Source organism: Mastomys coucha, unplaced genomic scaffold (assembly GCF_008632895.1).
Source record: "Mastomys coucha isolate ucsf_1 unplaced genomic scaffold, UCSF_Mcou_1 pScaffold7, whole genome shotgun sequence".
Classification (NCBI taxonomy): domain Eukaryota; kingdom Metazoa; phylum Chordata; class Mammalia; order Rodentia; family Muridae; genus Mastomys; species Mastomys coucha.
This window is the reverse complement of record NW_022196913.1, coordinates 3,569,875-3,583,940: the sequence shown is the minus strand read 5'-3', so window position 1 is coordinate 3,583,940 and position 14,066 is coordinate 3,569,875. Positions and strand designations below refer to the sequence as shown.

General features: G+C 41.4%; 1 protein-coding gene across 4 annotated transcripts in view; it reads right to left on the bottom strand.

Annotated features, from left to right (window-relative positions):
- Nucleotides 1–14,066, bottom strand: part of Usp6nl (USP6 N-terminal like) — a 125,089-nt gene that overhangs the window by 16,713 nt on the left and 94,310 nt on the right. For all 4 annotated transcript variants that reach the window (XM_031359350.1, XM_031359351.1, XM_031359349.1 and 1 more), the window contains 6 exons: nucleotides 10,001–10,110; nucleotides 7,703–7,751; nucleotides 6,805–6,925; nucleotides 3,763–3,857; nucleotides 3,118–3,183; nucleotides 2,929–3,028 (listed from right to left, as the gene is read on the bottom strand). In XM_031359350.1, coding sequence (XP_031215210.1) covers nucleotides 2,929–3,028; nucleotides 3,118–3,183; nucleotides 3,763–3,857; nucleotides 6,805–6,925; nucleotides 7,703–7,751; nucleotides 10,001–10,110 — 541 coding nt within the window. The remainder of the gene's footprint in view (nucleotides 1–2,928; nucleotides 3,029–3,117; nucleotides 3,184–3,762; nucleotides 3,858–6,804; nucleotides 6,926–7,702; nucleotides 7,752–10,000; nucleotides 10,111–14,066) is intronic.

The following is a 14,066-nucleotide window of genomic DNA, read 5'->3' as shown; positions in this document are numbered from 1 at the left end:
GTTTTCTCCATCTATGATAATTGAGAGTTTTGCTGGGTATAGTAGTCTGGGCTGGCATTTGTGTTCTCTTACAGTCTTATGACATCTGCTCAGGATCTTCTAGCTTTCATAGTCTCTGGTGAGAAGTCTGGTATAATTCTGATAGACCTGCCTTTATTGGTTACTTGACCGTTTTCCCTTACTGCTTTTAAAATTCTTTCTTTGTTTAGTGCATTTGGTGTTTTGATTATTATGTGGCAAAAGGAATTTCTTTTCTGGTCCAATCTATTTGGAGTTCTGTAAGCTTCTGGTATGTTCATGGGCATCTCTTTCTTTAGGCTAGGGAAATTTTCTTCTATACTTTGTTGAAGATATTTACTGGTCCTTTAAGTTGGGAGTCTTCACTCTCTTCTATACCCATTATCCTTAGGTTTGGACTTCTCATTGTGTCCTGGATTTCCTGGATGTTTTGGGTTAGGAGCTTTTTGCTTTTTGCAATTTCTTTGACTGTTATATCAATGTTTTCTATGGTGTCTTCTGCCCCTGAGATTCTCTCTTCTATCTCTTGTATTCTGTTGGTGATGCTTGCATCTATAACTCCTGATCTCCTTCTTAGGTTTTCTAACTCCAGGGTTGCCTCCCTTTGTGATTTCTTCATTGTTTCTATTTCCATTTTTAGATTCTGGATGGTTATGTTCATTTACTACACCTGTTTGATTGTGTTTTCCTGTAGTTCTTTAAGGGATTTTTGTGTTTCCTCTTGAAGGGCTTTACCTGTGTTCTCCTGTATTTCTTTGAGGGAGTTATTTATGTCCTTCTTAAAATCCTGTATCATCATCATGAGAACTGATTTTATATCTGAATCTTGCTTTTCCAGTGTGATGGTGTGTCCAGGGTGTGCTATGGTGGAAGAATTGGGTTCTGATGATGCCAAGTAACCTTAGTTTCTGTTGCTTATTTTCTTAAGCTTGTCTCTTAGTATTATGGGACTCGCTGGAGAGTTTGTACCTAAAGTCTGCTCAGGGCACCAGCCCAGACAGACCAGAAGGAACCTGTGCCACTGGGCTGGCGCTGGCACAGTTCCTACGTGCCTGGGTCCCGCTGGTCCCAATTACTCCCAGTGATGGGACAGATGTTGTGTCCTCATTTCTGATCCTATGATCCTGGGCGTGTTAGAGCACCTGTGAGTGAAGCTTCCTCAGAATGTTGTGGGACTGGCTGCCGAATTTGCGCCCAACTTGTTATCTATTTTTTTAACTAGCAAATGATGTAGTGTAAAACCTTATGGCAAACCACAGTGTTTTAATACAGGTTCCCCACTGAGGAATGAGGACTTCAATGTGACTATTAGATCTACCACCAAGCACACTATTTTTGTGAGGAAATCATTTAAAATCTGCTCTTAGTTACTTTCAGTTATGTTATACATACTCTGCTCACTAATCCACACAGTAAACCTCCAAAATTTATTCTGTCACTGAGTGAAACTTTGTAGCCTGAGAGCAACATCTCTGTTCCCCCTGCTCCTCAACACTTATTTCTTCATACGGTGGTGCAGAAAACCCACTGAACATCTAAGAGCTTTGCTTCTTAAATAAGAAACAGACTTTACAGCAGGCAGGATTTTTTTCACAGGTTATACAGTTTAACGATTTACTGCTCAAAGTTCAAGGGGTAAAGAGTCATATTAAGTAAATAGTTTAAGGAGAGAAGAGCTATAGAGAAACAACAGCACACTCCACTTTTTCGCTGTTCAGGGACCATTAAATGACTGTTTAATTAAGATACACTTTTTTAGTATATTTTCATCTATTTATAACCTACATCAAGTTAGCAAGGAGGAAAAGCTGAAGAGAAGGAGAAAGGGGGCTTTCACCCAGCGCCAACACAACCGACTCCAGGAAGGAACCATGTCACCAATGCTTTGTGTTGGTGTGTTAGCCTGTGGGCTAGCCACGAGCACAAGATTTCTGACAGCTTCCCTGGAAAGTCACAGACTCTGAGGTCTCACCTTAGGGGAAGTATGGCTAATGAACCTCTACTGTGCTCACTGTACTCAAGTCAGTGACCAGGCAGTCTCAATGAGAGCACTGAGTGTGGCTTGGAACAGCAAGAACACAAAGCATAAACTTGACAATACCCTCAACTCAGAATGCTGAACAAATCATTTAAGAATGATGTATGAGGTTAGGGTACACAATAAGTGTGGGGGACACACAACATTAAGTTCTGGGCTATCCATGTGCCACACCTCTACAGAGGCTTAAGTTTGAAATGAAAATGATAAAAACCCTCATTTCCTGGCTCTCAAGGCCCAACACATCACACCAACAGAACCCCCAAAATACTGCAACTGAAGACTAAGAGGCCTTTAGTTTTCGTTTTGAAAATCTCCTGCGTTTATGCAGGAAGAGACTTAATGCATCTGATCTTGCTGCTCCAGAGGACCTGACACTCAGTCCTATCAGAGCTTGAACCCAGATGTTCTTTCTGTTAGAGAAATAAACATGACAGACATTTCCCCGCCCACCCACCTAGGAGACACACATCAGTTAAAGAATGAGGGTCCCAGAGGAAACCAGCACTTGAGGAGAATATTCTCACTGACAGCAAACCCAGCATGCCAGTGTCTGAGTGTGAAGGAGGAACTGGCACCAGGAGGGAGGAGCCCAAGGTCTTCCCTGATGTAGCCCCTCATCCTGTGATGTAGCCCCTCATCCTGGCCTCATCCTGGCCTCATCCTGGCCTCATCCTGGTCTCATCCTGTGATGTAGCCCCTCATCCTGGTCTCATCCTGGAGAGAAGCAGGAGTTCCCTGCTGACTCTCAACAAAAACTTAAAGACTATTAGTTTTTTAAAAGCACAGCATGAGGTAGAGGGAGCCCAAGCTTGTCAGAATTAAAATAAGCTTTGACTTTATAAAGCCTTTTAAGTCAAATGTTTCCTTACTTTTGTGTAGTTTCAAGATTGTGTAAGACATAGCAGTAAGAACCCGCTCTCCTTCAAAGATGTAGATGTCCCATATCCTGAGGTTCAGCCGGAAGGGAGTCTGCAGGAGACAAAGCAGGGGGCGCTATTGGTCAGTGCTTCCTCCCACGGAGTTGGTGCTTTCAGAACAGGTTTACAAACAGTACTTACCCGGTCAAGGAAACACTGAAAAAACCATTTCATTGTGTAAAAACTTGTGTAGATTTCTTGAGAATCCTAAAAAATAAAGACCTCATAATTTCTGAGTTGTAGCAAACAAAACAGCAACAGTAGGGTTAAGGCTGCTGGAGGCTGCTGTCAGAGGTCACAGAGCCTTCTCACAGCAAACATTTTCAAACTTTCCCTGCTTTTCTATTCCCATTTTTAATCCCCAAATTTAACTTAGAAGAATCATCACAAAAAGTGTGTTACCATAATAAGACTGTACTATTTCTTCATAGTGAACTGTCTGATTGCACTGTGTTTTATAGTAAAGCAAGCAAATGTTTCACAAGGAATCAGTTTTTTGTAATCCTTATAATGCTTTTGTACAAATTTAAAACCTCCAAAATGGAGAATCACACTTGTAAAAATGTTATTGCTAGTACCTACCAGCTTCATAGAAGTATTTTGAATCTACAAATTAGGACTGTGGTATTATATTAATACTAGATTTTATAAATCTACTGTTCTTCAAGAAACTAAGGCTTAGAAGTACACAGTGAGCTAGCTAACCAGGAACAGTGAACCCAGGCTAACTTAATGACTACATCTCCCCTCTCTGCGAGCAGTTGTCCATCAGTGACATCTACCTACCAAGTGCTGCTTAAGTTTGGACAAAAATTTGTTCAGAATTTTCTCATGATGTTCTTGAAATCTCAAGAGTTTAGGAAAACCTTGGACAAAAAAACCTAGAACACAAACAAACAAAAAAAAAACAGCCCTTCAGAAATAGTGCCAACAAACCCCCAACTTCAAGGCATAACATACTGCAGTTGTAGCTATGAAAATAAAGAGCATCTCTAGTAACCTCGACCTTCTTCGTCCCCATCACGGAAATGATTTCATGTGATCTTTGGGTAGTGAGATTTTTAGCTAGTATTTGTTTGCTAACTACCACCTTCACTTAGTAAAACTGTTAGAGGAAAACATAGTTCTAAATTAGGAGAAAAATGGTATCAGCAAAAGACAACAGAAACAGAATCTATTTCTCGAACACCCTCCGTTTCCAACGCTGACCGTCTATCTCCTAAGCTGTTCCATCCTGACAGCCAGTCCGCTCTTCTCTTACCATCAGCTAAAACATGCAGGCCCTTTAAGTTACACCAAAACTTATATATAATACATTGTGATCTGTAGGGTTTCTAGGAAGCAATTGTAAATGGTAAATTGTGGCTAATTTGCATATTTAGCTCACTGAATTTATAACTATTTTTATTCTTAAGTTCCTTTTCAGATATTTATATAATCCATTTCAAGAACATACACTCAATGGACTCCGCAATTACTATTTTCAAACCAGTTTCTAGGCACATCTAGGAGATTCTAATAGACATCTTTTGGTTTTCTAAGAAACCAGGAAACGTTTGTCATACACATTCTCCTTGGATATTAAGTTATAAAAATTAATCTGTCTCTTAGATTTAATGAAGACTATTTTGCTTTCATTCAGTCTCACATATTTGTTTAATCTGAGAGTCCATGAATTCTTCTACACCACATGTGACTTAAAAACCAATGTTTTTCTAAGCATACCAGGAAATGTAAATCCTAATACACTTAATTAGTAAGTCTAACGGTCTAACAAAAAGCCTGTAACAAAATGCACATACAGCCTTGTAAAATGTAGCTTGATACTGGCAATGAAAGCACAGAATTCACACTTGCCACTGTAATGTCGTAAGCAATGGCCTCCAGGGGACACTTGGAGCCCAGGGCACAGTAACACAACACTGCATTTACAACCTGTTTTCGGTTTTGAAGATATGTGTAAAATTTTCCAAAGATTCTGCTGTACACTTAGTAATAAGTTTTTACAGTAAAATGATTTTATTTAAAAATCTTTATCTCTCCACTAGAGCCACTTTCATGGTCAATTTGACAGTAATGGGAGATAGAAAAATTGCAAGAAAAATCTGATTTTTAAAAAAAGTCAATCCACTTCAGCAAGAACCAGCTTAAACACGCTACAAGTACCTAACATTGTTCACTTTTCAGGGGCTCCCTGGCCTCAGGACTCTAGATTATTCTCCACCCAGTTCTAGATTGACTCCATAAGCTTACAAGTGCTATACTTTCACACAGAAGCACAGAGAGCAGAGGTAGACTTCAGTCACAAACTGCACAGGTCTACAGACAAGTTCTCTCTCAAGTAGGAAGTTACCCACAGAAATATCCTAAACTGCCGGGCGGTGGTGGCGCACACCTTTGATTCCAGCACTTGGGAGGCAGAGGCAGGCGGATTTCTGAGTTCGAGGCCAGCCTGGTCTACAGAGTGAGTTCCAGGACAGCCGGGGATACAGAGAAACCCTGTCTCGAAAAACCAAAAAAAAAAAAAAAAAAAAAAAAAAAAAAAAAAAAAAAAAAAAAAGAACTATCCTAAACTACACTGTAGGGACAAACGCTAGGACTGTCCAATTGACACTGTTTAAAGATAGGCTGGTAACAGGGACTGGCGAGGCCAAGTCAGCAAGGAGGTTTGAAAGAAAATCCCATTTCTAAAATTGGATGTTAATATAACCACCCAACTAACCTATCACTGAAGCAGGACACACTCACACAAGAAAGCCAGATGATGAAGATGAGCTTTAGTCAAGGTGTCTTTTTAAACAATACAGCTTAGGAGATGGCAACACACGCCCTTCTTACCAGTTAGCCTGCTGCATTTATTGTGTAACACAACTATGGAATATTTAAATGGGCATTCCCTGTGATAGGTTCCCCTGTATTGAGCATACACACTCACAGAGTGAGCATAAGTAGTTCATTGTTAGAGTAACCAATAGTGTCTTTGTTTAACTAGTACTAGAGCACTAACCTGAGGGCCTCGCACATGCTAGCTAGGTGCTCAATCACTGAGTGACGTCCTCAGCTATTCAAGCTGTCTGAGGACTGCCATTACCATACAGATGGCACAAGAGAGAAGACAGCCTCACTGTGTGTGAGCAAAACCCATGTTCACTCCTAAGACAAGCTGCAGAGTGCAAACTCTGACATAAGGTTTAGTGCACTTTCTTGGCAAATGTAAGGAAAGGCTCATTAAATTCAGCCTGCCAACTGGAACACAAACAAACAAAAATTATGTGTTCCGTGAAATACTAAATAATCAAGAGCTCAAAACATGCTATTAGCCTTTTCCTTAAGTGGAATGAAATGTGTGGTTCAGGAACTGGAAACCGCACCTGAAATAGAAAACTACTTCATTATTTCTTTATTATTATGCTCCTTTCTTTCAATACCTGAGTTTCATTCCTTGATTAATAGTCTTTAACGAAGTTATATATCAAAGCATCCAGCATTTTATTAGAACAGCAAGTGTTTTGGCCAAACAGGTACCTTTTCTTCGTTCTAATATAGATTTTCCTAAGTTCTTCCAAACCTAAATTAACTTCTTTTGACAGAGGGCAAATGAATAAAAGAATTTTAAAATGCCAGAAATACAGTTTGGGGAAAAGACAAAGAAAATTCAAAGCTTAATAAAGAAAACTGAAAGAAGAAATTAGCAATTCTCAAAACCCCCCAAAATGAGTAATACCTGATTAACAAAATAAGATCAGGAATCAACATATACAACATGTCCTTAATTCACAGGACAGTTTGTGTTCCTTGCTTATTTAGTTATATGTAAGGTTTTCTTACCATGCATAGCATGCTTGGGGCCTGAGAAGAGCTTGACCAGGGCCCAGAAGGCATCTTCCTCATTCATGTACATAAGGAGCAGGGCTGTGATCTGGCTCATCCCTTGACAGTACCCGACTTCCTAAGAAAAATGAGAACAGACTAGGGGCTTTAAAGTTGAATTCCATGAAGACAGACACGGGAAAGGTTAATCTATAAAATACCAGAAAATGCTTAGATGCATTACTGGACAATTCTAGAGATAACTGTTGCAATAACTACAGCAACAAGGCTTATACTACACAAAACTAAAACTGTGCTCAAGCGTAAACAGGTATGGGGAAAACCCCTCAAGCTACATTTAAAAACTGCTCTGTGTTTGACACTGCAATACAGCACATGAAGAGCATTACTATCCACCTCCCTGAGTTCTCAGATGCTGGCACCCTCCCCAACTGCCACTGCCACGTCCTGTCACCTGTGTTTCTGAAGCTACAGGCTTACTTTTAGTCCACTCCTTGTAGACCTCTAACAGGTGGTAAGCTATATTACTGGAACATTAGCTGTCAGGAGTAACAGAGCCACTGGCTTAGGCATGTCTCCACTGCAGACCTGCTTACAGGCACTACTTAGTCTTACATGCTTAAAAAAAGAAAACTAAAGAGCACAAAAATGTAATAAAACAAAACACTCCATAGGGAGAAAAAGTGAAGCTCACTGGCATCCTGGGGTCATACCTAGGTTTTTCTACTTTCAAATCTGCTCTAAGGCTCTGGGGTCAACATGGGAGCTATAAGAACATGGAGGCCATCAGGCACGAAAAACTGAGCCTCCAAGTGCCCTGTTAGGTAAGGGCCAGGAAGAATCTCTAGTTCCCTAAAACAAAAGTCAAGCCTGAGGCAGGCATGGGCCAACTTACCGTATTATAGATGGAATAAGCAGCGAGAACATGGAATAAGGATTGTTGCCTAGACAAATAAAAATTCATATTAGACATAATTTAGTTCTCTTAAAATTCAGTTAATTTTTAAAATTACAAACCTAAAAACCAGGTTGACTAGCTGGACAGTGGTGGTGCACGCCTTTAAATCCCGGCACTCAGAAGGCACAGGCAGGTGGTGCTCTCTGAGTTTGAGGCCAGCCTGGTCTACAAAAGGTGTTCCAGAACAGCCAATGCTATACAGAGAGAGAGAGACCTGTCTCGGAAAAACTGAAAACAAACAAACAAAACAAAACCAACCAACCAACCAACCAGTCCAGATAAACTCACTATTGTGTTTTTTAAAACGGTATCCTGAGCTCAAATTGAACTGTAATCATCAAGAGTTTAAATCTGAGACTACGGTATCACATGTTCAAACAGAAAGCCTTTGCATGGGAAACACCATGGCTTCGCTGAGCTTCCTCAGCTCACTGCCTTTCATTCTGCTGTCTTACTCTGTGGATGGCCTCAGGAAGACTCGAATGGCAGCAACTAAGTACAGGAAGGGCAGCCTGGGAAGGCACCTGTCCTCGGGCCCTGATGATCTGCAGAGTGAAGCCGGGGAGTGTGCACCTCACTGTACTAACAACTCACTACTATGTTTTGCCCTCTCTTTTTTGCCACTTCAATCTTTGCAGATTCAGAGATCTTACTTCTAACAGAATGGGCCTGGTGGTGTACATCCCAGCACTTGGGAGAATCACAAGTTCTAAGGCATCCTGAGCTATAGAGTGAGACCCTATCTAAAACAAAACAAAAGAAAAAAGCAGAACAAAACAGAAATGGGGAATGAGCCAGAGGGAGACACAGCAGTAAGCCCATCAAGCTGGAAGTAAAACCCAACTGCTTGGGGTCCTTATGGTGCTTTGGGGCTAAGCAGGCAGAAGAGGGGACTACGCCATCACTTGATCCTGATTACTGGGAGGGAGGGAGATGCTATACACATACACACAAAAATCACATCTGGAATAAGGGGAATATTTTGGAAATTTCTTAGTATATAATAAATATATATGAAGAGCACGTATGTAAAGAAAGCTATGGAAAACTACAGCAACATAATTTAGGGAGACAGCTAATGGTCCAGAGTTTTCGGGCTTGGAGGCCTGAGTCCTGGCACACAGCTGAGGTACTTGCTGGGGGAGGGTAGTGAAAGAAGGTATTTACAAACACTCTGACACAGAGATGGCTGTGGTAATTACTAACACCTTGCCTGTACATTTGGTATGAATGGTTATATATTAGTATCTTCTTTCTCTTACTACCTTATATTAGAAGTAGTAATAGGTAGCTCTATTTAAGTATTTAGGCATGACTACCAACAAAGCACTTGGAATCACTTGTGGTCAGAGGGTTAATGTGTTTTCAGCTGTAAGCAAAACAGTTGCATCATGGCAGACAGATGTATCATTTTGTTTCAGCCTGACATGGAACTCAGAACAGTTTTAGGAGATGTGTGAGCACCAAGCTGACAGGGACAGGCTACAATGGTCAGCCATAATTGTGAGCAGCTCAGCTACCATTCCCTCTTATGCGAGCAGAGACCTAGGTCCAGCTGGGATAGGTTTTACACACGTGATTAAAACCACTGTCCATTGAATCTGAGTTGGGGAAATTATCTAAAGCTGACTGAACTGTGTGCTTCGAAGCCTGCCGCATCCTGGTCAATCCAATCTTAAGACACATCTCCTACAATCTCTGTTTTGCTAGCTGGACTCCAGAAGACAGAGATCAGCAAAACAGTCCCTTTCCATTCACACCCGGCCACGGTGATGGCTCGCCCACCCGTAGAAGTACAAACTCTGCTGGACTCCATACATTAACGTCTTATTTAAGCATTTTCTTTTTTTCAAATTCTACTTATTTATAAGGTCATCATTAGGGATATAACCTTATTACTAACAGTTTTCAAATACATATAAGCTCTTCTATAAATGGCCGCAAACTTTCAATTCGCCTGCCTAGTGGCTACAAAATATTTACAAGAATTTTAAGGTCATAAAATGCCCCCTTACCAATTTTACAGTATGTACTTTGTTAGTATTTTAGAATGTTAAATTAAATTAGATCCCAGTTTCAGTCAACAAGAACTCAAATGACCTGCCAAAACCTTTAGGACCTAAATAAAGGTTAAAACCCAAACAAGACACTCTCAAAGCACAGTTTACCTTAAAGACTCTAAGAAAGGCTATTTACACATGCTATTCATTGTTCATAATGTTAAACTTTACTTACTTAACACCGTATCTGTCTCTAAACATGATATGGTCCCTAAATGTTCGGTTCACGTCAAGGTCTATTTGTCTGATATCAGGAGAACAACCCCGTGCTCTGTGTTTTAATTTCTGAAGAAAAAGAGAAGAAGAAAACATACTTTTATGAAAACTATTTGCTTGAAGTCAACAATAAATAATAAAATAATCCTCATTAAAAATTTTTTTCATTTATATATTGGCAGGGATAGGGCTAAGAAAGATCTAAGAAATATAAATAGACATACCAACACCCCTGTCCTTCCTTTCAAAGCCGTCTCCCTGCCTCCCTTTCTCTTCATGGGATCAACAGCGAGAATGAGGGCAGAGAGCTTCCAGAGTCTGCAGGACTCCGATGGTGAGCCACACATTCTGGGAGGAATGCCTTTTCTCACTGCATGATTTTTTTCACTTTCTACACCCTCGTAGGGAACTCAACAGCAAGTCTGAAGTACACTGTAGAATTTGCAGAACAGTTTAGCAAACACTGACCAATTTCTTTTCTTCATGCCTTGGTTTTATTGAGACAGGGTTTTACTATATAGCCTTGGCAGTCCTGGAACTCACTACATAGACTGGAACTCACTACAGAGACAAGGCTGGACTTGAACACACAGAGCTCCTACCTCTGTCTCCCAAATGTTGGGATAAGATATGCACCACCAGGCCTGGCCTAGTGGCCAACTTCGTAAACTCTCTCCCAGAGCACCCAGGCATGCTGCTGCCGCAGTGGCTAGTCCTTGCGGCTCCTCCCTCTGTCCTAGGGCTTCCTTCACCATGTGCTGAAGTTTCCTTTGCTCTCTCTGTTCTGAGCCTGGGTCCCTGACTCCTGGCTCTGACATCTCCTCTTTCTTGGTATATGGCCTGGCCCTAGAGGACTGCATTCTCCAGCAGTTACTGTAAATGGGCACACAGAAGGTAAAGGTTTGGACTCCTTGACTATCTGGTGACTTACACTTAAAATGACTATGGAAGCTGTTTGAGAATTCTAGCCTGAAAGAATTACTGCTCACAAGGTACTGCTTTACCATTCTCTGGCCTCCCATGCTGCCACTGGGATTCTCATTTTCTGTGTGAGGTCTCTTCCTCTCTGGAAGTTGGTGGGAGAATGCTGTATGTCTGGAAGTTGGTGGGAGCACTCTCCATGTTTGGAAGTTGGTGGGAGCACTCTCCATGTCTGGAAGTTGGTGGGAGCACTCTCCATGTTTGGAAATTGGTGGGAGCACTCTCCATGTTTGGAAGTTGCCCATTTCCTTACCTGATCTGCGTTTATTCTCATCTAGACGTGGGCACTTTCAACCTAACAACTCATTTCTAGTCTCTGCAAAACTGTCTTTAATAATTGCTAATTCCACTGGGCAGTGGTGGCAGACGCCTTTAATCCCAGCACTTGGAAAGCAGAGGCAGGCAGATTTCTGAGTTCGAGGCCAGCCTGGTCTACAGTCTGAGAAAGAGAAACCTTGTCTTGAAAAGCCAAAAATAAATAAATAATTGCTAATTCCTTTATCCATTCCCTCCTCCTCCCTGCCCTGACCCCACTCCCTGTCTGGAGCTTCGTTAATACAGTGTGGATCTCAAAGCAATCAGCTCATTTTCTTGATTTTTCTCTATTAGTGCTCATATCTATGCCTTTAAATTTTATTTTTTGAGAAATTTCTTCAATTGTTATTTTCAATTAAGTTTTTTATTTCTACTATACTTTTTATATTCTTAAGTTCTTTGTTGTTATAGAATGCTCCTTTTTATAACTTCCTATACTTGTTTTATAGATGCAATACAGGTTTCATTTCTCTGAAGATATTAACAACAATCTTTTAGGTTTTATTCTTATTCTATAATCTGTTTCTTACAAGTGTATTTTTCTACTTGTTTTTACTAGTCTCCAATTTAAGTCCCTTTCCTCAAATGACTACTAATATTTTGTTATCAGTTTTTACTTGAAAGTAAAACATTAAACAAAACTGTGTGCCCAGATGGGCCTCCTTCCCACAGTGATGTCACTGTAGAGTGAGGATATAGCAGGAAAGCTGGAACCTGGCCATGGGGACTCTAGTGTTGACCTTCTTGTACTGTCCCATTTTCCCAGACAGTCTCCTCCCAGCTCCTGCTGGGACCACAGTTCTTGGACAAAAACTAACTGACTGAAATATTGGGTCTTATGCTCCCCTGCACCGCTAGGACAGTGCACAGCGAGGACAGTGCACAGCGAGGACAGTGCACAGCGAGGACAGTGCACAGCGAGGACTGCACAGCGAGGACAGTGCACAGCGAGGACAGTGCACAGCGAGGACAGTGCACAGCGAGGACAGTGCACAGCGAGGACAGTGCACCACTGCTTCACTGCAGCCCTAGGCTGGGTGAGGAGGAGACATGGGGGCTCTGCCTGTTTCTCCCACAGACTTCCAACCATCAGTGTCCAGCTGTACCTTTTCTTGCACAGGTACCTGCAGGTGGCAGCTACCACGTCCTGAGGAGAAATAAGATATATAACCCATGCTTCTCCAGTCTCCTTCACCATATGTATGTGTATGTGTGTGTGTGTGTGTATATATATATATATATATATATATATAGAGAGAGAGAGAGAGAGAGACTCAAGTTTTATCCTCAGCACTATAAAATACCCCAAAGAAAACATGAATAACCACAGTATGTTTGAGGGTTTTGAAGCTATACAATAATCAATCTGTATATTTTTTTTATAAATATCTTTTATTATTAAGGAAATGATCAAGTATAGAGGCCTGGCTTATTCTAAAGGCCTCCTGGTAAAAACTGAGACATCAAAACATAGGAAGAAAATGTTTTAAGGCATGACAAAAAATGTCTTAAAATGATATTTAGCTGGAGAGAAGAAGACCCAAACATATCTATAAAAGTAGCTTTTCTCAGACACGAAAATCACAACAAAAACCTTACGACAGAAGCAAAGCCCGGGTAAGTAGATAAAAATTTACAGGGCAGAAATACCACTCGTGTTTTCAAATTTACAAGTGAATGCACAAGATGCAGCGAAACAAGCACAGCTCTAACCTTAGCACACGCACGCGCGAGCACACACACGAAGAGGAAGTGAGCAGCACACTCAGTCACCAGAGACAGGCTGACCTCTACTTACATCTCCCTATTCACAGCGATTCACTAATGAACGCTTTCACTAAGAGGAAGAGACCTAAGGAGCCTCTACGCCAAGGTGGCACAGCAGAGGGCACTGAGATAACCCATCAGCAGTGTCTCTGGGGGGCTTCCCCAGAACCCCAAGCCAGGCTCAGCAGGGGAGACCTTGTGACCAAGGTGGACAGACCTTCTGCATTTTAAGGTATGCTGCCAAATACAGGACAGTGATATAATTAAAGATACAAGTGTGATATAATTAAACGAAAAGAGGGAATCCCCACCTCGGAGCCAAAGCTGACTACATTTTAAATCCTGCTCTCTGCTCACACGGGGTGAAAAAACGCTGCCTCATGCCATAAGGCAAGAATTAAGTAAGGTAATTCCTGTAGAGTATTCAGACAATGTCCATGAAAATATTCAAAAGAGGTCAGCGCTTGTCAAGGTGAAATAAGGAGACAAGTTTAAAATACAGTACTGTGCTGCTTCAATCTCAGCTGGAGGGGGGAATCAGAAAGGGCGTTCCAACATGCCTTGAAACTCAACCCCCCTTTTCTCCCATCCCCACACTGTCTAGTCCACTTTTCTGAACCACAAAAGCTATTTCTTTTTGTTATTTCTCCTTTGTTTTGTGGACTAAATGTCAGGTACTACCTGGTAGTAAACATCTCCACATAGCCCCACCTCCTCACAGACAGCAACATGTCTGGACTTTGCATCTCTATGTGCTGTTTAACACCAAACAGAACTCTGCTCCAAGAAGGGACACACAAGCCTCAGTGTCATTAAAGGACTGTATGCACACAACATGCCAGGCTCCATCTGACAACACCTTGGTAGATTAAACAATGAAGAAGCAGTTCACAGAGGTGGGTAGGCAGAAACCTAAGCCACCTTTGTAGAGAGGCAAGGAAAGAGTGGGCGGGGAAAGAAGA